The following is a 21,425-nucleotide window of genomic DNA, read 5'->3' on the forward strand; positions in this document are numbered from 1 at the left end:
TATTTTATACAAAGTTCTTTACTGATTCATGATTTGATCTGATCTTTTATAGTTCCTATAGCTTTGCTTTTCTGATAGTGCCGTATCTCTTCTATCCCTTATCCCTTTTATAGACAGAGAGAGAGAGGGTATCCACACTATAGAGCAGGGATGGGGAACCTTTGGACCTCCACCTGTTAAAAAACTACAACTCCCATCATGCCCAGACAGCCAAAGCTAAAGCTTTGGCTGTCCAGGCATGATGGGAATTGCAGTTTTGCAACAGCTGGAAAGCCAAGGTTTCCCATCCCTGATATAGTAGATAACTGATCCATCTGATGTCTGACCTCTTATTCAGACGTCTTAGGGCCCTATTCCACCGGACGATTATCGTTAAATCATTCGAATCTAAACGATAATCGTTCGGTTGAAATGCAGTTAACGATTAATGACCGAACGAGAAATCGTTGATCGCTTTATAAGACCTGGACCTATTTTTATCGTTGCTCATTCGCAAATCGTTCGCATTGAATAAGACATCGTTCGGTCGTTCGCAATAGATACAAACGCAATAGCGAATAAATAGCGAAAAGAAAAAAACTATCGCAATTACGATCATAAGTAATGATTATCGTTCCATGGAAATGAGTGAACGTTTTCAGGTCTTTCGCAATAGCGGTCGTTTGAGATCGTTAATTGTTAACTATAATCGTCCGGTGGAATAGGGCTCTTATTACCTCCCTAAGAATTGCGGGGTTTGTGGATACGTTATGGATTTAGATGATTCAAGAGAAGGAGGGTCCGAATATTACAACTGGTGCAAAATAGATTTGAGAAGTGCACAATGTTCATGTTGTGTTTGTCCCTACAGGGGATGCTTATTTTACGGCCCCCCAGGGACTGGGAAAACATTGGTCGCCCGAGCCCTTGCCAATGAGTGCAGCCAAGGTGACAGGAAGGTCTCTTTCTTCATGCGCAAAGGTGCCGACTGCCTCAGTAAGTGGGTGGGAGAGTCGGAGCGTCAGCTGCGGCTACTGTTCGATCAGGTAAGTTTACTGCTATTTCTAAGATACATGGACAGAGCTTTTTTTTTTTAAGGGATACTCTAGGTGGGAGGGCTCTGGAGGGGGAGATTAAAGGCAATGACGTCCACTTACCTCTCCGGTTCCAGCGCTGGGTCACGCATTGCTCTGCTCATTGCCTTTATCCACTCCCTCCCTGGCCATAGCTTTAAAAAACCTGCCCGTCCAGTAGTTGCATAATGCTGCCGATGTGCTATAGAACGGAGTGCGGAGCTCATGCCATCATCATTCTTTACGATGCAGGGAGCTCCAAAACTGTTCAAATTTTTGCACTACTGTACTGTCACAGCTTGTCAGTACATTATACTGAAGCTCCCAGCATTGTTATAACTGATAACAGGATTGTTGAATTTTGTCCCTGGTACATCGTCCGTGTCCGTGAACATGTGAATGCCCCCTTTAAATTAAGGTGTTCCATGGTTTTTGGCAGATGTTAGACATATCTTCTATAAAAAAAAAAAAAAAAAAATTACAGATCCACAAAAATTACTGGTGCTCCAATAGACTTTTATGGGTGAATTTGTGCCGTAATTGCTGCCCGTGCTAAGACATGCTTTTTTTTTTTTTTTTTTTTTTTTTTTTTTTTCTTTTTCCGACATTTATTGCAGCTTTTTAAAACTACAGACAATGTGAATATCCCAATAGAGACGTGCCCTAGAGTTGTCCATAATTGTGGAACCACAATTATGAATAAATTTAAAGTGTCACTTCTTTTTTTTCCCCCAGAAATAAATAGTCCAGGCGATTTTTATGAAAACTTTGGGTGTGTGTTTGGGTTTATTAAGCAAATAAGCCGTTATCTGCATTCAAAAAGACTTTCCCCAGCCCCCCCCCCCCCCCACACACACACACTTTCCTCCTCTCTCTCTCTCATTCACTGCTCATTATCAGGAAATCAGTCAGGCCCTGTGTACCCTTTGGAGAGGGGAGGGGGGAGGAGGGAGATTAATCGCCAGCAGAAAGCAGACAACAAAGGATTACACAGCGGGACCTGTGTGAAAGCCAGTATTCAGAGGTCAGAGAGGTCAGTGCTGACTTCAGAGGAGATAGCCGATGATGTAGCTGTAAATTAACTTTGTTGTCCTGTTTTGGTGCCTCATCTCCCTCCACCCCTCCCCTCTCCATAGAGAGCAATGAAGACAGGGGGGGGGGGGAGCTTCAAACTGCTTTTTCATGATAAAAATGCATTTTTAGGCTAATAAACCCAATTACCTAGTTTCTTAAAATCGCCTGTACTTATGATTTCTGCAAAGAAAACTTAAACAACAGTGACACTTTAGGGAGCGTGTGAATAAGGCCTTAGACCTGCTCTGACAGGATGATATGTACATTCAACAATACTAGCAAAAGGAAAACAGTCTGGCACTACGGAATAGATACTCCCGGTGGCGGGTGGAACCTAATATGCACTGTGGTTTTGTGATACCGGGGGTGGTGCTCTGTATGAACAGCAACAAATAGTATAGTCCTTCATAGAGAAAAAAAAATATGGCACTCACCTGTGGTGGTGTCACAGCAATATCTTCTTTATTTCAACTGTGACTTCAGATGCACACACGGATCAATGGAGAGGATTCAAGACTCCCACAGTGGCTGCGGGCGTTCTCACCATTGATCCATGTGTATGCATCTGAAGTCAGAGATGAAATACAGGAGATATTGTTGTGACACCATCACGGGTGAGTGCCATGTTCTTTTTCCCCTACAAAGGACTATATACTACACTATACTACTATACTATACTACTATAACACAGCGGTAGGGAACTTTGGCTCTACAGCTGTTGCAAAACTACAACTCTCATCATGCCTGGACGCTTTGGCTCTCCAAGCATGATGGGAGTTGTAGGTTTGCAACAGCTGGAAAGCCAGGGTTCCCTACAGCTGCCCTAACACAACACACAGCTAGATTTTCTCTTTGTGAAACATCCCTTGAAAAGTTTGGCTGACGAACAAGGCCTCACTCGACAAGTAGTCCTTGTCAGGAAGAAAAGTAATTTTGCCGAGTAGATATAAGCTGTATAGAGGATGTTTAGCACATCCATAATAATTAGAAATAAGCTTCCTTAAGTGTGTTCTTGCCGGTAAGAAGCCATTTAGTGTATTACAGGCAATTTGCACCAACGCTTTCAACGTGTTTTTATGTAAATTGTGCCGCATAATCGTAGATACATGTTTGTTTCTTGTGTTTTACTTAAGATGTCAAACGTTCACAATATTCATCATGTAATTGGTTTAAAGGAACGCTCCATGCAGGTGCCGAGCCCCGACGACGCATCCATGATTAACCTCCAGCTCCGGCTTTATACTAACCTCTATTTGCATTTGCAGGCATACGTGATGAGGCCATCCATCATTTTTTTTGATGAAATAGATGGCCTGGCTCCGGTACGCTCCAGCAGGCAGGATCAGATACACAGGTACTTTTTTCAGATGTTTTCTACTTGTGTGATTGTTAGGCTGGGTTCACACTGCGTTTTAGCAATCCGTTTTTCATCATTTATTTTTTATTTTTTTTGCTTAAAGCAAATGGGGAACAAAAACAGATTGCAAACACGCCATGTGAACCCTGCCTTATAAAAAACTATAGGGGTTCCTCTTGTAAGGAACAGTTTGGTCCCAGCAGTACAGAGTATTTCAGCAGTCACTTCTTCACTTGTGATGGTTCGTAAGTAGTGTTGAATGGACTTGAGGAAACTGTCCCGGGTTCAGCAACTACTTCAAACCCGAACGTTCGGCATGAAACTGCACCGAGGAGGAAAGTAAGACACATTGGGGGAGATTTATCAAACATGGTGTAAAGTGAAACTGGCTTATTTGCCCCTAGCAACCAATCAGATTCCACCTTTCATTCCACACAGACACTTTGGAAAATGAAAGGTGGAATCTGATTGGTTGCTAGGGGCAAATGAGCCAGTTTCACTTTACACCAGTTTGATAAATCTCCCCCATTGTTCTTTGTGCAATAGGGACAGATCAGCAGGTTAGATTTGTTCCTTCTTAGGGTGCCTTCACACCTACCGGATCCACAGCGGATCTCACTTCTGCGGATTCGAAGCGAGAACCGCTGAGGATCCGGTATCAATTCACCCCTATGATAGCACATTTTTGCAGCGGGATTGACATCCCGCTGTGAATATGTGCTTTAACTCCCTGGTGCCCGCAGCCCCGCCGTCGCATCCCCGCATCCCGCCGCTGAGAGCATACAGTACCTGTTCGGCGGCTGCAGTTAGGCTGCCGCCTCCGGTCCCGCTCAGACCTGAGACGGGAGCCTCACTGCGGACGCGCCGCCGAGCAGGTAATGTATGCTCGCGGCAGCTGCCCGGAGATTGGCTGATGGGGGGTGTGGCCGGGACGGCGGGGCTGCGGGCACCAGGGAGTTAAAGTACATATCCACAGCGGGATGTTAATCCCGCTGCGAATATGTGCTATCATAGGGGTGAATTGATACCGGATCCGCATCGGTTCTCGCTTCGAATCCGCAGAAGTGAGATCCGCTGTGGATCCGGTAGGTGTGAAGGCACCCTTAAGTTGGATATACCCCTTTTAAACGGCCTCTGTACTTACAACATGTTTACATTTGTCACTTCACTTTGGGGTCAGTGCTTCAGATCCTTGTGTTACAGCAAATGTTCTATTCTATAGAGTGCAGTACTATACACAGTATATCTATGTAAGACAGTCAGGGCTCTTGTTTCCCTGTTGGATGGATATTTATGGGTACATATGGAGCAGTGTATAACTGCATTGTTTTTCTTCTCTTACAGCTCTATCGTGTCTACCTTGCTTGCACTCATGGATGGGTTGGACAATCGCGGTGAGATCATAGTTATTGGTGCTACAAACAGACTTGATTCTATAGATCCAGCACTCAGGAGACCTGGTCGATTTGACAGGGAATTTCTTTTCAGTTTACCTGATCAGAAGGTGAGACTTTGTCTGATCTATACCTGTAAAACATGTAAAGGAGCCTATATAGTTCACCCAGTCCCCACATATTCATGAACGTTTAGCTCGTCCAACCTTTTTTTTGTTTTATTTTATAAAATTGTCATAAAAGTACAAAGTGACATGGATGACAATAAAATAAACATCATACATGTAATTATTTCCAAATGGATTGAGATAAAATATTGCACCTTTAGGGCTCGTTCCCACTGAGCAAAAGCAGCTGAATTTCTGCGCTGAATCAGCGCTGAAATTTCAGCCGTTAAAATAGGTGCAGAGCTAATTTCCATTGTGTTGAATGGAAATTCTGCTCTGCAGTTCACACAGTGGAATTTCCGCACTGAACTAATCCGCTTTCCGCCAGAAGAATGAACATGTTCATTCTTCCGCTAGCGGAAGCCTATACAAATCAATGGGGCTCTGATTTTCTGTTTCAGCGCGGAATACGCGCGTATTCAGCGCGGAATACAAGCGTAATACAAGCGGAAATTACTCGCTGAATCAGCGCGGAAATGGGGAAAAGGGGGGGGAGGAGGATTCTAGTATATGTTCTGGTATAGTCTAGTTTACTCACCAAATACTCGCCGAATTTCAGCGCTGAATGCATGCGGATTCAGCGCGGATTCCTCGAGTATTCCGCGCTGAATTTGTCAAGAGCTGATTACGAGCTGAACACTTTCCTAGCAGAATACGCAGGGATTCTGCTTACATTCTGCTCGGAATTCAGAGTCAGTTGATTTCAGGCGGAAATATTTCCTTGCGTAATCCGCTCCTTTTGCTCTGTGTGAACGTAGCCTTACCACTATCCATTAGCCCTATCCTTGCAACCTCTAAATTCACGACTGATCTATAGAATTAAAATGTGCTATCATTACAGTTCCCATTTACTGCCATCAATAATAAGCATTGGATAGGTTACATTATAACACCCCCCCCCCCCCCTTGTAGGAATAATATAATGCTCATGAATCTCCATTGCCCATCTGAACAACTTTCCCATCTGTGTGTGTGTGTGTGTGTGTATATATATATATATATATATATATATATATATATATATATATATATATATATATATATATATATAATTTATTTTGAGATTGTAGGATGGGGTCAAATTGTCTAGGAACCCTGCTGTCATGCTTTTACTACATATCTATGTATAAAATTAAAAACAACCTCCTTAAAGGGGTAGTTCTCCAAAATATTAATATTAAATATATTAATAGAAGTAAATTACAAATCTCTGTCATTTTCTGGCACCAGTTGATTTGGAAAAAACAAAACAAAACAAAAACATTTTTGGTGAACTACCCCTTTTAAGGGTCCAATTGTTTTTTTTGTTTTTTTTTTTGAAGAAAATTTTTTTATTTTCCTAGAAATAGTCATAATATTAACGACCAATACAAAATATTACACAGATTTACAAACAAACCTCAGCCCTACCCAATCATAGGAGTTCTGACCTCTGGGCTTCTCGGGGATCTCTAAAATGGTGCCCTGACTCCTTTAATTTTTAATGGAGCTGCCAGTTGGTGCCTGGCCCTCCTCTCCGTTCTTTTTTTTTTTATTTTAATAGAGAATAGATGATGCAGCGGGGCACACGCCATATGGCAGCTCCATTCAAAACAAAGGATTCAGGGCGTTTGTTCTAGGGATCCTTGAGGGGCCCAGAGGTCAGACTGCCCTTACCCCCTCACCCGAAATGTCATACTTGTTGCCTATCTTGTAAATTGGAGACAAGTAAAAATAACTTGGCAAACCCTTTTAACCCCTTGCCTCTTCAGTCTGTTTTGGCCTTAATGCCCGGGGCCAATTTTTCAAATCTGACCTGTGGTTATTCTGAGATTGTTTTTTCGTGACATATTCCTCTTTATGTTTGTGGTATACTTTGGTTGATACATTCAGTAGTTTTTTGTAAAAAAAAAAACACAGCATTTGCGCAAAAATTTGAAAAATTTACATTTCTTTATATTAAAAATTCTCTTTTTCTGAGAAAAATAGTCATGTCACATGAACTAATTATTAATGCAACATCTACAACATGTCTACATAATGGTGATGTCATTTGGTGAACGTCCTCTTACTTGTTAGGATGTTAGAGGGCTTTGAAATTTTGCAGTGATTTTTCAAATTTTCAGGAAAATTTCAAATTCAGATTTTATTAGGGACCAGTTCAGTTCTGAAGTGGATTTGTGGGGCCTGTATGTTAGTTACCCCCATAAATCCTTCCTCTGTACAAACTGCACCCCACAAAGTATTCAAAGTAACATTTCAAAAGTTTATTAACCCTTTAGGTGTTTTGAAATTTAAGCAAGTTGGAGGGGAAATTAAAAATTTTCATTTTTTTTGGCAGATATTGCATTTTAATCCATTTTTTCCTCTAACACAGCAAATACTAACTGAAAAATGAAACTCAATATTTATTCCTCATATTCCAGTGTTTCTAGAAATCCCCCATATGTGGCCGCAGTGCGTCACCTGACTCAGGCCGCAGACATGACAGAAGCCTTGTGTATTTTTGGGGTCTTTTCTTATTTCAGGTTTTTTATAGCCATTGTACCATGTGACAGAGGCCTTGCGGTGCCAAAATATTTGTGTAACACAAGTTGACGTTCTTATCGGTACCCTTCTGGGGGACATGTGACACCCTGATAATTTTTTATTAAGTTTTTTATAAGGTGGTCTGAATAAAAAAACACAATTTAGCAGCAGTTGTTCTCCATTTTTTGTACGCCTTTTACTATACATCACATATGACATGTTATCTTTATTCGTTAGGTCAGTATGATTACAGTGATATCCATGTTATATAGCTTTTGTTATAGTTTATGGCATTTATACTATTTAAATTTTTTCGCCAAGGGAGTTATGTGAGGGCTTTTTTTTTTTGCGGCATAAGCTGACGTTTTTAGTGGTACACCTTTTGGGTACATGTGTCGTATTGATAGCTTTATTTCTATATATTTTAGAGGGCGGGATTAACAAAAAAATGTCATTTTGGTTGGTTTTTTTTTTATGGCATTAATCAGGCGGTATAATTAAAGTAATGGGTTAATAGACGGGGTCATTACGGACGCGGCGATACCAAATATGTGTATCTTATTTATAGGGGATCATTTATAAAGGGGGATAGGGAATGTGTATATATTTATTTATTTTAATTATTTATTCATTCATGTATTTAATTTATTAATTTTATTAATTTTATTTATGTGTGTGTTTTGTGTTTTTTTTTTTTTTTTTATACTTTACAGGTGTATATAGAGTATAATGCATTACAGCACATGATGAGTGCTGTAATGCATTACACTGTATATTGAATGAATGAGCAGTCAGTGTGTCAGACTGACTGCTCATTCAAACGATCAGACCCCTGCTTCAGTGCAGGGGCCTGATCGTTGTATAGCATAGTAACCCAGATGCCCTGGGACGCATCTGGGTTACCATGGTAACCCCCGAAGCCGCGCGGCTTGGGGGGGGGGGGGGGGGGGGGAAGAGGAGCACGGGAGAACGGTGGGTGAGCAGCACGGGCAGGGGAGGAGCAGATTCGGGGGTGGGGGGAGCAGCACGGGAAGGGAGAGCACAGGAGGGGACGGAGCTTGGGGGGGGGGGGGCGCACATGATGAGGAGGGAGATCGGGGGGGGGGGGAGGGGGGGACCAGGGGGAGGTTCAGCAGTGGCAGCAGGAGGAGGCAACATGCGTCAGTCTCCTCCTGCCACCCGATCTCCCCATAAGTCAGAAATCTCCCCATAGACGCTATGGGGTTAACTGTCCAGGGAGGAGCGCGGCTCCCGATCTCACTTAGGGAAAGAGGGGGGAGGCAGGGAAAGCATGACGTTTGGGAAACGTCATGTTGCATTAACTACCTGCTTTACATGACGTTTCCCAAACGTCATTTTGCGGCAAGGGGTTAAAGGGAATGTACCATCAGGCCCAGGCCCAGTGGGAGGAAACCCCTGCCCTCTATGACACTACTCCATTAAAATTAATAGAGCCGAATCATAGAGGGGCGGCGGCTTCTGCCCACTGGGGGTGAGTCGGCCCGTATCCAGTGCTTGAGCCCAGGCCTGATGGAACATTCCATTTAAGATGTTGAATTTTTCTCTCTTTCCTTTACGATGCAGCCAGGTAAGATATGTTGCACTTATTTTTTTCAGGCAAGAAAGCACATTTTACAGATTCACACCAGGGACTGGAATCCCAAATTGTCAGATGTGTTCCTAGAGGAACTAGCAGAAAAATGCGTCGGTGAGTTCTGTAAATACAATTATTACACTTCCTCACTGGTGTATTGTGTGCACGATAACTCATCCCACCACCGCTCACATGGCACTAGGGAAGAAGGCGCTCTACTGAGGACTCCATCTGCCTAAACTCACATTTTGTATGGATGAAGAGGGGTTCACTGAAGCTCCGACTACACAGGTCTCACCATGATAAGCTGATGACCCTCCCTGGGCTCATTTGGCACCAATTACTTTTATTTCCAAAAGGCATTTGAAAACTCATTGACGTTAATAGGTATAGATGCTTAAAACTTACCCCCCCAAGAGCAATGGTACCACCATGATAAATCAGGGTGATGGGGTTTGGGACAAGTGGAAAGTTGTGTAGTTTAGGTTTTAGAAAGTTTCCTGTTAAATGTAAAACATTTTAAACATTCCTGGACGAAATGTGCGATTTGCTTACACCGGACCTTGTTACACCTCCCCTGGGCATCTGCCCCCTTTTCATCACAAAGATAGAAGGTTGTGCGCGGTCTATCCTGTAGCCCGGGAGGCTGTATATTATGGTGGAGTACGGGGCCCCTTGAAGTGTTTGGCACTGAACAGGCGCAGGGAAGAGGCCCACGGTTTTCTTTTGTATGTGTGCCATTCTAATATCTCTGAGGCGCCCACCCACTGCTTAATTTTTATGTCTTTTTGATTTCTTTTATTAATAAGGGATTTAGTGTTCCAAACAATTATCCGAAGTTGAGAATTATTTGCCAGATACTTTGAGTAGCTTGAGGCAAAGTTCACACGTGACTTTTGTGCTAGTAGTGGAGCTTTTATTTTAGGAAAATAACTAAGGACCTAAAACTTTTAACTTTTATAGCTTTTGGCACCATTTTTGACCTGAGTTAAGAAAGGAGGGGGGGGGGGGTGAGGGGTAAAGCTTAAAGGCCCACGTTAATGAAAATTATGATCAGTCTCTATCAGATGTAACAAGTATATTCAGTTTAGAAGCACAGCTTAAAGGAGAATTTTGACGTAAAAAAAAAAAAAATTTGAGTATGGGCAGGGGGTGGGGGGAACGCAATAAAGAAAGTATACTTACCAGCCCCCGCCGAGCAGTGTCCCACTTCCGGACCCTGGCCAGCCTCTATCGTTTCTCCCTCCTGTGACGTTACGACCCAACTGATGGTTGCCCTGCCCAGCCAGTCACTGGGGTGGGACACCGGATCATGACGTACCCCGAAGCAAAGAGAAATTGACATCCTGTGGTCCAGGACACTATTGATGCAGTAATGCAGGGGCATGGGGACTGGTAAGTATACTTTCTTTATTCTGCCCTGTAGTTTCTCATTTCGCTGGACTTCTCCTTTAAACAGACCCTGTCAGCGGGTTTATGACGTCTTATCTCAGGGCAGCGTAAACTAGTTACAGAAAAGCTGAACAGAATGATGTGTCACTTACATTGCTCTATGCAGCTGATCAAGAGATCTCCTCCTGAATAACATGGACAATAAGTAGTCCTCTCAATTATGTGCATGAGCCCAGTAGTCCTGGATATTCATGAGAAGCAGAAAACTCCGCCCACCAGCTAATTATTGGCAATTATCTATCCATGCTGTGTATAGGCAGTCAGCTGTCAATCAGCAGCTGGAGGGTTGGGGTGGGGTGTGGCAAGAATCTTAAAGCCCGTTTTCACGTTCACATTGCTTTTACGAAGGGTCCCTAACTTTTTGCAGATTGTAAGCCACTTTCCAATGAGCCTGCAAGATCGGACTACACAAGGTTTGTTTGTAGTCTGTAACCATGGTGACCGTTGGGTCTGTAGACCTAAAACAGTAGTTTTTTTTGTTTGTTTGTTTTTTTTAAATAATAATTCTGTTAGCAGAGATTCTTCAGGATTTCTTTAATAATTGCACATAACGTGCTAGTTTATACCTTGCAAAAAATCATAGGATCACTTAATTCATAAGGAACGCTGCTTGAATTTTTCTTTCCTCTCTATATCCCGCTGTAGGCTACTGTGGAGCTGACATTAAAGCACTTTGCACTGAGGCTGCCTTGATCGCCCTTCGCCGGCGCTACCCCCAGATCTATGCCAGCAGTCAGAAGCTACAGCTGGACATCTCTTCAGTCGTTCTTGGTGCCCACGATTTCTACCATGCAATGAAAAACATTGTGCCTGCTTCTCAACGTGCCGTGATGTCTCCCGGGCACGCTCTCTCCCTCGTCATAAAGCCGCTGCTTCATAGGACGTTCTCGGACATACTCTGCGCCCTGCACAAAGTCTTTCCTCACGCTGAGTTTAGCAGAGACCACAAAAAGGACGGTAATGATGATCCTGCAGGCTTCAATGACTTCACTTGCACATGTGACGTCTCAGCAGAGGGGTCTCTTAACTCGTGGCCCTCCAGCTGTTGCAAAACTACAGTTCCCATCAAGCTTAGGCTGTTCAGGCATGATGGGAATTGTAGTTTTGCAACAGCTGGAGGGCCACGAGTTAGAGACCTGTGCCTTAGAATATTTGTACGTTCACCCATGAGCTATTCACACATTCACCCGTGAACTATAGTTAATTTTCTTAAACCAAAAATGTTTTTCTTTCAAATCAACTGGTGCCAGAGATTTGTAATTTACTTCTATTAAAAACAAAAACTCAAATCTTCCAGTACTTATCAGCTGCTGTATTCTCTGCAGAAAGTAGTGTATTCTCGCTAGTCTGACACAGTGGTCTCTGCTGCCATCTCTGTCCATGTCAGGAACTGTCCAGAGCAGCAGCAAATCCCCATAGAAAACCTCTCTATTAAAACCGAAAACCTCTCTTGCTCTTAGGACTATAAAGAATACACCACCTCCTGCAGGACATACAGCAGCTGATAAATACTGGAAGATTAGAGGTTTTTTTTTTATAGAAGAAATTTACAAATTGGTGAACTTAAAGTCTTTTATATACTTAAAATTATTCTCTTGTCTTCAGACGATGCAAGCCTCCTCCTTGAAGACAGCGAGGATGAGAACCCATTGTCCATATTTGATGTGAGTTCTGTCTCAGGATCACCAAAGAAACAGCCAGCTGCTCCCCACAAGCCCTTCCTCCACTTTACAACGTGAGTGGCTGGGAAAGGGAGGGTACACAAGTGCTGTAATTTCTGGATCGGTAATAGGACCTGGCTATGGCACGTAGCTACATGGGTGCCAGTGGTGATATGTAAATGTAGGCGCAGATGGGAATGTATTTGTATAGATGCTGCCAGGCTCCTCTCTCACCGGCTTACGCTATCCGCACAATGACAGATATGAGCTGGACTGAAGTGTGACAGCTCACCGCAGCATTATTCCTCTACAGAAGGAAAGCTCCAAATGGGGGAGTAGTAAGGGTGAGCCATCTGTGTAGAGGAAATAAGAAAAGTGTATATAGGGGGAGATTTATCAAACGTGGTGTAAAGTGAAATTGGCTCAGTCGCCCCTAGCAACCAATCAGATTCCACCTCTCATTCCTCACAGACTCTTTGGAAAATGAAAGGTGGAATCTGATTGGTTGCTAGGGGCGACTGAGCCAGTTTCACTTTACACCATGTTTGATAAATCTCCCCCTTAGGCTGCATTCCCACGTTCCGTGATCCTAACCGATCACGGACGTGGAATGCCAGTACCGGAGTCCCCCTGCGCCCGGACAGCATCTGTAATTAGATGCTGGGAGCGGGGGAGACTGTATTCATAAGCGCCGCGCTGTAGTAACAGCACCGCGCGGCTGATTCATTACAGCACGGTGCTTATAAATACAGTCTCCCCCGCTCCCAGCATCTAATTACAGATTCTGTCCGGGCGCGGGGGGACTCCGGTACATGCATTCCATGATCACGGAACATGGGAATGCAGCCTAAGGGTCCATGCCTCATGGGTGGGTAAAATTTAAACGGGAACTCTAGCAAAAGTAAAAAAATCCAGGATCGGAGGAGAGTCGTGGGAACATAATGAAGTCATACTTGCCTGTCCCCGTGCCTCTGCAGCCCAGCGTAAACAGCTTGATCTAAGCCTCTGGTCTCTGTCATGGCTTCCTGTGTCCTCATGACCCAGCAGGAACTCCCTGCTCGGCCAGTCCGTGACTGTGGAGCTGTCTTGTCCCAGTTACTGATTGGCTGAGCCGGGATGTTACATCAGAAGACTGGGAGCTGCAGGAGGCCCTCAGGGGTCTGTAAGAGGTATGAAGACTGGTAAGTATGACTTCTTCGTTATGTTCCCATGGCTTTCTGCCTGTCCTGGATTTTCACTAACGTTCTCCTTAGAAGTAAAAAATCACCTTTTAAGCATAAAAATAACCTTGTTTAGGTTGTGACTACTGCTATGAGTGGCATCACTTACTAGAGGCAGATCCTAAGGGGCTTGAAATGGCACCAAAATTTCTAGGATATCCACCCTATGAAGCCAGATGGCTCACTATTCCTATGATGTGTACTGAACCTAATATAGCTATTCCTGAATGTCTAGAGGCAGGTCGGTATCTTCTAGGAAGGAATTTGACCTCTATTTGCTTATCGTGAAAAGAGACAAAGTAACGAACAAAAGCCACTTTTGCGAGGGGTTACATTTTACCGTAGAGGAGTGTGTGGTGTCTATTTATGTTGTATAGCAGGGGTAGTGAACCTCAGAGGTTAAGCTTTGGCTGTCCAGGCATGATAGGAGTAGTTGCAGTTTTGCAACAGCTGGAGGGACGAGGTTCCCTACCCCTACTCTATAGGGTTTAGATCAGGAAGGGGGAACCATCGGCCCTCCAGCTGTTGCCTGGACATCCAAAGCTTTGTATTTGGCTGTCTAGATATGCTGGGAATCGTAGTTTTGCAACAGCTGGAAAGGTGAAGGTTACCCATCTCTGGTCTAAATGGACAATACTGTGCAAAACTTAGTATTGTGACACTAGTATAATGCAAATACATTTTTGTATTCGTATTATGGCCACATCTGCGGTAGAGATGTAGAAATGCACCCACATTATATATGTGTATATCTGGTCCAACATGGAAACAGACAGGTAATGGGATCAGTAATTCCCACAGCTTATATTATAACCCACTACTTGTTGCGAAGAATAGTGGAGAGTGGAGAGTCGCAAGCTATCCACGACCTCTGTATTTTTTTGGTGAACAGTTGCTTTACATAACCTATTCATACACAGGCTTACTTGTTTGTCGTCATCCAGTTTTCTACGCATCCGCTTAGACGGAATCTCTTGTTCTTACAGTTCAGCGTGTCACCAGCCGACCTCTTACCGGCCCAGGTTTCTCCTTTGTGGGGAGCCGGGCTCAGGCCAGACCTCGCACCTTGCTCCAGCTGTGTTGCACATTCTTGAAAAGTTCTCTGTGCATAGACTGGACCTGCCAGCACTTTACTCAGTCAGCGCTAAAACTCCTGAGGAGTCTTGTGCACAGGTTAGTACAAAGCCGCTGCCACCCAGGTATATTCCTAATGGACTTGTGAAGTTTCATTGAGCTACATTCCCTTGTTCCGTGCACAGTCCGTATATACGGTTAATATACTATGAAACAGACATAATGAATCATGATACCAGGAGCTCCGGTCTGTTCCATAGTATTGTACGCATATATGGCCTTTGCATGGAGCATGGGAATGTAGCCTTCTTTAGTCTTGGTCTGATGTACTTTAAAGTGTACCTGTTTTTTTTTTTTTTTTTTTTTAAAAGGTTCCCATTCAGTTAGGGCTATCTCTTTGGCTGCTCATTGTGCAGCTCCGGTGCCCAGATAATTTCCCTATCTCTCTGGTCACCTATTTGACATTTACTGGCGCGGGGGAGGTAGTTTGTCAGTGGAATCTGTACTGGCTACATCTCTCTCTGGCCATACACATGCCAAGGGCCAATGAGCTGCATCCCAGCCTGTATTACTGTGCCCTCTGTGTGCAGAGAAAACAACAATACAGTGTGGGATTCAATAATGGGTATTACATATTTGGGTATTACCCTCCTCCCACCGCTGCACTGTAAATTACGTTGCTGCAGCCTATGCCTGAGGCTGCAGCGACGTTAATTTACCATCAAAGATAACACAGGCGCAAAAGCTGCGCATGTGTCATCCGTGGTGGGTCCTGGCTATCAGTGATAGCCGGGGACCAGCCGCAACTCTCAGCACCAGAGCCGTGTTTTGGGGCTGAGAGTTAACCCTATAGATACTGCGGTCAGCACGACCGCAGCATCTATAGGGCTCCTGACAGAGAATTCTCCCTATTAGAGGGAGAATTCTCTGTCCGGTGTCCATCGGGGCTCTGCGAAGTGATCACAGAGCCCCGATGGTAGCCAATGAAACCAGAAGCCTCAGGTTTCCTGGCTACGGAGGCCGGCAGGGCGCGTGCCAGGCACGTGGTCGTGCACTCTGCCCCTTCCCCTCTCCCCCCTGCCGCTGTCACAATCTTGTGACAGCCGCAGAGGGGAGAAGAGTGGGGGCAGATATGGCAACATCAGCTTATTGGATAGTTATGTTCCCATAAGCTGATGTCCAAAAACGACCTGGGCATTAAGGCATCAATGACCCCAGGTCGTGATTAGTTGAGGCTGAACGTGAGCGGACATGTCCCCCCCCCTCTTTATATGTGGATCGGCACGCTGCATCTGCATTTGTTATTGACAGAAAATCTATTTTGGTGAGTTGGTAATGGGCTCCAGATGTTAAAGCCATTTTTCAGACTGTGTACGGAGAAGGAAATTGAGTTACTGTAGTTGTCTTCATTCCCCGGGAATGTACGTGTAATCTGGAAATTCCTGCCCAAAAATTTGTCTGGAGCCGGTCAGACTTTGCCCAACACTACTGGCTCAATATAGGAGTTTTATTACATAAATGACTGACTTAGGTCATAGCGGCTAGTTTTATTCTGTATTGCTATGGGGCTCTCTAATATGTGCAGACATCTATCTATCTATCTATCTATCTCCTATCTATCTATCTCCTATCTATCTATCTCCTATCTATCTATCTCCTATCTATCTATCTCCTATCTATCTATCTCCTATCTATCTATCTCCTATCTATCTATCTCCTATCTATCTATCTCCTATCTATCTATCTCCTATCTATCTATCTATCTATCTAGATCTATATAATCTATTCCAAGTGGAAACAGCGGAACCTCCGTGCAGACGCACAGTCCTCCACCGGGTTGGCCTGTACCCAGTACTTCATCCAAAAAAAAAGTTTCAATTGAAGACAGCGTCCTAAAGTATCAAAAAATATTATCCTTTATTTTGCCATATGCGTATAAAAATACAACGTTTCGGCCCTTTAAAACATACTGAGCCTTTCTCAAGTATATCACATCAATGTGCCAACACCAGTTTTATATACAAAGTGACCAATCACCAACAACAATTCATTAAAATGTACACCAATCACATAGTCTTAGGGGCGGGGACATCCATCCACATAGTAATTTCATAATTCAGTCCATGTTAATAACTACTCCATACACAATGTCCCATCCAGGAACTAACCCACTATGATGTAATTACATGGGCTAGTGCGACTGCAAGTCCTCTCCGGGGGATCAGTCATCCGATGACAGGCTCCATTCCTCCCGACCTGGCTTGTAAACAAAGGGAAAGCGGCTGTGCACCTTCTGAGAATCTGACTGTGCGCAGCCGCTTTCCCTTTGTTTACAAGCCAGGTCGGGAGGAATGGAGCCTGTCATCGGATGACTGATCCCCCCGGAGAGGACCTGCAATCGCACTAGCCCATGTAATTACATCATAGTGAGTTAGTTCCTGGATGGGACATTGTGTATGGAGTAGTTATTAACATGGACTGAATTATGAAATTACTATGTGGATGGATGTGATTGGTGTACATTTTAATGAATTGTTGTTGGTGATTGATCACTTTGTATATAAAACTGGTGTTGGCACATTGATGTGATATACTTGAGAAAGGCTTAGTATGTTTTAAAGGGCCGAAACGTTGTATTTTTATACGCATATGGCAAAATAAAGGTTAATATTTTTTGATACTTTAGGACGCTGTCTTCAATTGCAACTTTTTTTTTAGATCTATATAATCAGTATAAGGAAGCAAACTAGCTGTATAGAGACTAAGAGGGAAGCTGTGGGTATACACATCCCAAATACGCTTGTGTGAAGCCAGCTCCGTCCAGTATGTATGGAGTCTTCGGTCTGTATTAAGTTATAGCAGGGATGGGGGAACCTTCGGCTCTCCAGCTGTTGCAAACCTACATTTCCCATCATGCCTGGACAGCCAAAGCTTTAGCTCTCCAGGCATGATGGGAATTGTAGTTTTGCAACAGCTGAATGGCTGAAGGTTCCCCATCCCTGTGTTCCTCATCCCTCATGATGTAAACAGGCGTGTTTCTATTCACCGACACAAAGTAGAGGTCTAGGAAAATGTAAGAAGTTAAAAAAAAAGTATAATATAAAGATGCTTGACTCTTCTGAAGTGTGAATTGTCTTGTTGCTCAGGTATTCCGGGAAGCTCGGAGAACAGTTCCCAGTATTGTTTACATGCCACATATTGGCGACTGGTGGGAGGCCGTCAGTGAAACTGTGAGGGCTACCTTCCTGACGCTCCTGCAAGATATTCCCTCATTCTCTCCTATTTTACTACTGTCTACCTCTGAAACTGTGTATGGGGAGCTGCCGGATGAGGTAAGGAAGCAGTGTTTTGTTTTTGTTTTTTTTTTGCTTATGGCTATATCACGGCAATCTAATAAGAACAAAACATGAAACCTTTAAACGGAAACTCCAGCTAATTTTTTTCCCCCCAAATCAACTGGTACCAAAAAGTTTGGGGCAGCCGGCTGACTGGGGCTGCGGGCGATGTGTGACCGGGGGCGATCAGGGCTGCAGGGGGCCGGGCATACAGTACCTGATCCCGGATCCTGCTTGCTTCGGCGGCTCCCGGCACGTCCCGCCCGGCCAGTCAGTGCGCTGCCCTGCCGCAGCGCACTGATTGACCGGGTGGGCCGTGCAGACACCGGGAGCCCCGAAGCAAGCAGGAACGGGGACCCGGTAATGTATAATGTCCGGCGGCCGGGGGGGGGTTAATGGGGCGGGCTGCTGACAAACTGCGATTTTGTCTGCCATTGAATACACAGGCACAGCATTCGCAGCAAGTTTCACTGCGTATACGCAGCGAGAAACTCGCTGCGAATACGCTGTGTGTGTTTGTACCCTTAGTGTGTTTTGGTTGACATTGCAGCCGGTCTGTTCATGCGATCGCCTGCCAAAAAAATGCGTGACTTCTAAATTTGTTGTCTCAACATGATGATCCCATTCTTTATTGGAGCCACCATACTATCTCTGCTCTGTAAACATCTAGTGATCACCTATTCCTGCTTAGGAAAGCTCAGGCCGGCCGTATTCTTCAATATATCACTACATGGCGACCATTCAAATGAATGGACAGCCAAATCGCCCACATCCAAGCGCTATCCTCCTCTCTGACGTCTGTATGGACAGAGGAATGTTATGTCTGTACAGAACACACACTCTTCTATCCTGGCACGCCACATCCTGTGCATTAACCCATTGCTCTCCTGTTGCCAAGAGCACTGGTGGTAGCCTCTGATAATAGACCAGCTGATTGAGCTGTTTGTCGCACTCGGTTTAGTCTTCCTTCACTTAAAAAATTAAAGGGGTTATCCAGCGCTACAAAAACATGGCCACTCTTCCCCCTCTTGTCTCCAGTTCAGGTGCGGTTTGCAATTAAACTCCATTTACTTCAATGAAACTGAGTTTCAAAACCCCACCCAATCTGGAGACAAGAGAGGCCATGTTTTTGTAGCACTGGATAACCCCTTTAAATGTTCAGTGTTATATTGATTCTCTTTCAAGGAGATGTATGTGTGTGTGTGTGTGTATGTATATATATGTATATATATATATAATATATATATAATTTTTCCTTACCTGAATAGAGAACTCTCCTCTGCTTTACTGCTTTATTCTCCCAGGCCGGGCCTCACAATCCTTTACAATGACATTTTCATGCGGCATGTGGGAAGTGGGAACGTCATGTTCACAAGCGGCTATTGTATATACATGGAGGACACAATCCACTCAGGCCTTATAATAGGAGGATATAGTGATGTGCTCTCCCTTAGTCCTGATAAGACGGCTTCTCTCACTACCTTTTTTTTTTTTTTTTTACCTGGGTTTTTGTCCTGGGTGTTTTTTGGTCTTGCTGGATTGTGTATTTGTTATGTTACATCCTCTCTATAGATTTTCACTGTGTCAGAATCTTAATACAAATCAATGAATATCGCTGGAATAACACAGTGCAGCCGGCTGTGTGCCGACAATGGGCTATGGAAACGCTTGACCTGAGGGCAGAGCTGTCAATTACAGTGCAGCAACCTGGCCACATCCAGCTGCTGATAAACACTGGGGCCAAGGCAACGGGGGCAAATACACAAGCAGTTTTTAAAGAGGTTTAAAGAGGTACTCCGGCAAAAGTTTTATTTATTTTTTTTAAATCAACTGGTTCCAGAACGTTATATAGATTTGTAATTTACTTCTATTTAAAATCTCCAGTCTTCCACTACTTATCAGCTGCTGTATGTCCTGCAGAAAGTAGTGTATTCTTTCCAGTCTGACACACTGCTCTTTGCTGCCACCTCTGTCCATGTCAGGACTAATCCCCATAGAAAACCTCTCCTGCTCTGGACAGTTCCTAACATGCACAGAGGTGGCAGCAAAGAGCACTGTGTCACTTCCTGCAGGACATACAGCAGCTGATAAGTACTGGAAGAATTGAGACTGTTAATTAAAAGTAAATATCAAATCTATATAACCTTCTGAAACCAGTTGATTTGAAAGAAAAATATTTTAAGTGTTACTGTCAGTATTGATCAGTTGAGATCTAGGTGTTTTATTGATTACTAGAACAAGGTGGGAGAAGCACTTGGCCGAGCGCTTCTGTCATTGTGCGTGCATCAAATATATCCATGGGCCCCCATTCACTCAATGGAGTACAGAGAAAAAGAATGTCCCTTAGGCCTTAATCGGAGTTGTATACATTGGCATTGAGATTTATCAAACATGGTGTAAAGTGAAACTGGCTCAGCTGCCTCTAGCAACCAATCAGATTCCGCATTTCATTCCTCACTGACTTTTTTGAAAATGAAAGGTGGAATCTGATTGGTTGCTACCCCCATGGTGTATACTGTACCGCAGTAGTGTATTCGATTACTGGGTTTACACTGGTGATACAGACTTGTTTTTGCATCTGTATTATGGCCAGACGTTCCTGCAGTTTGGTTAGGACTTGAATTCATATTATAATCCCAGAAAATGCCTCCTTATTATGCCAATGTGACTCCAGCCTCAAGGTGCCCCCGTACAATCTGCCCAATGCTGCATAATGTAGTAACGCATATGGTGCACACACTGTGTGTAAATTACTAATGAAGACTGTCACCTGGGTGTAGCAGGATGTTAAGGAGTCAGGCTGGCCGGTCCCTTATTGCTCGCTTTGCACAGGTCATGCTAGGGCTGTCTTGCCATAATATTTTCGCGCCCTGTGCAACCTTAGTCATACCAGAAAGTGCATGTTATGGCTTAATGGCTTAAATGGCCAAATCGCTTTAGGGCCCTATTACACTGGACGATTATTGTGCGAAATATCGTTAAAGCGTTCGCATTTAATCGATAATCATTTTGTGTAATTGCAAGCAACGATTGAAAAATCGTTTGTAATGTCGTTGATCGTTGATTTAGATCTGAACCTAAAATTATCGTAAATCGTTTGCTGTAATTCCTCGTTCGTTCTCTCACGTTCCGCATTTTTTCACTAATCATTCAGCGTAATTGCACATTGTCCATTGTTTTTCTGGGATCAGAAGGAATAAACGATCATAGTATCAATCACAATAACGATCGTAACTAACGATTATCGTTCTGTGTAATATGGTGAACGATTTCAGGTTAACGATAAACAATCTCGTTTGCGATCGTTAATCAATAAAAATCGCTTAGTGTAATAGGAACATAACACCCAGATGTCTCTTAGGCTGGCTTTACACGAGCAGTACTCAGATACATACACTCACCGGCCACTTTATTAGGTACACCTGTCCAACTGCACGTTACCACTTAATTTCTAATCAGCCAATCACATGGCGGCAACTCAGTGCATTTAGGCATGTAGACAATGCATTCAGTGCATTTAGGTCAAGACAATCTCCT

General features: G+C 43.8%; 1 protein-coding gene across 4 annotated transcripts in view; it reads left to right on the forward strand.

The window, feature by feature from the left end:
* The window catches only part of ATAD2B (ATPase family AAA domain containing 2B), an 89,662-nt gene that overhangs the window by 31,293 nt on the left and 36,944 nt on the right, over window positions 1–21,425 (forward strand). For all 4 annotated transcript variants that reach the window (XM_069973079.1, XM_069973081.1, XM_069973080.1 and 1 more), the window contains 8 exons: window positions 851–1,025; window positions 3,392–3,480; window positions 4,828–4,987; window positions 9,170–9,260; window positions 11,244–11,555; window positions 12,204–12,333; window positions 14,466–14,652; window positions 17,700–17,885. In XM_069973079.1, coding sequence (XP_069829180.1) covers window positions 851–1,025; window positions 3,392–3,480; window positions 4,828–4,987; window positions 9,170–9,260; window positions 11,244–11,555; window positions 12,204–12,333; window positions 14,466–14,652; window positions 17,700–17,885 — 1,330 coding nt within the window. The remainder of the gene's footprint in view (window positions 1–850; window positions 1,026–3,391; window positions 3,481–4,827; window positions 4,988–9,169; window positions 9,261–11,243; window positions 11,556–12,203; window positions 12,334–14,465; window positions 14,653–17,699; window positions 17,886–21,425) is intronic.

Source organism: Dendropsophus ebraccatus, chromosome 6 (assembly GCF_027789765.1).
Source record: "Dendropsophus ebraccatus isolate aDenEbr1 chromosome 6, aDenEbr1.pat, whole genome shotgun sequence".
Taxonomy (NCBI): Eukaryota; Metazoa; Chordata; class Amphibia; order Anura; family Hylidae; genus Dendropsophus; species Dendropsophus ebraccatus.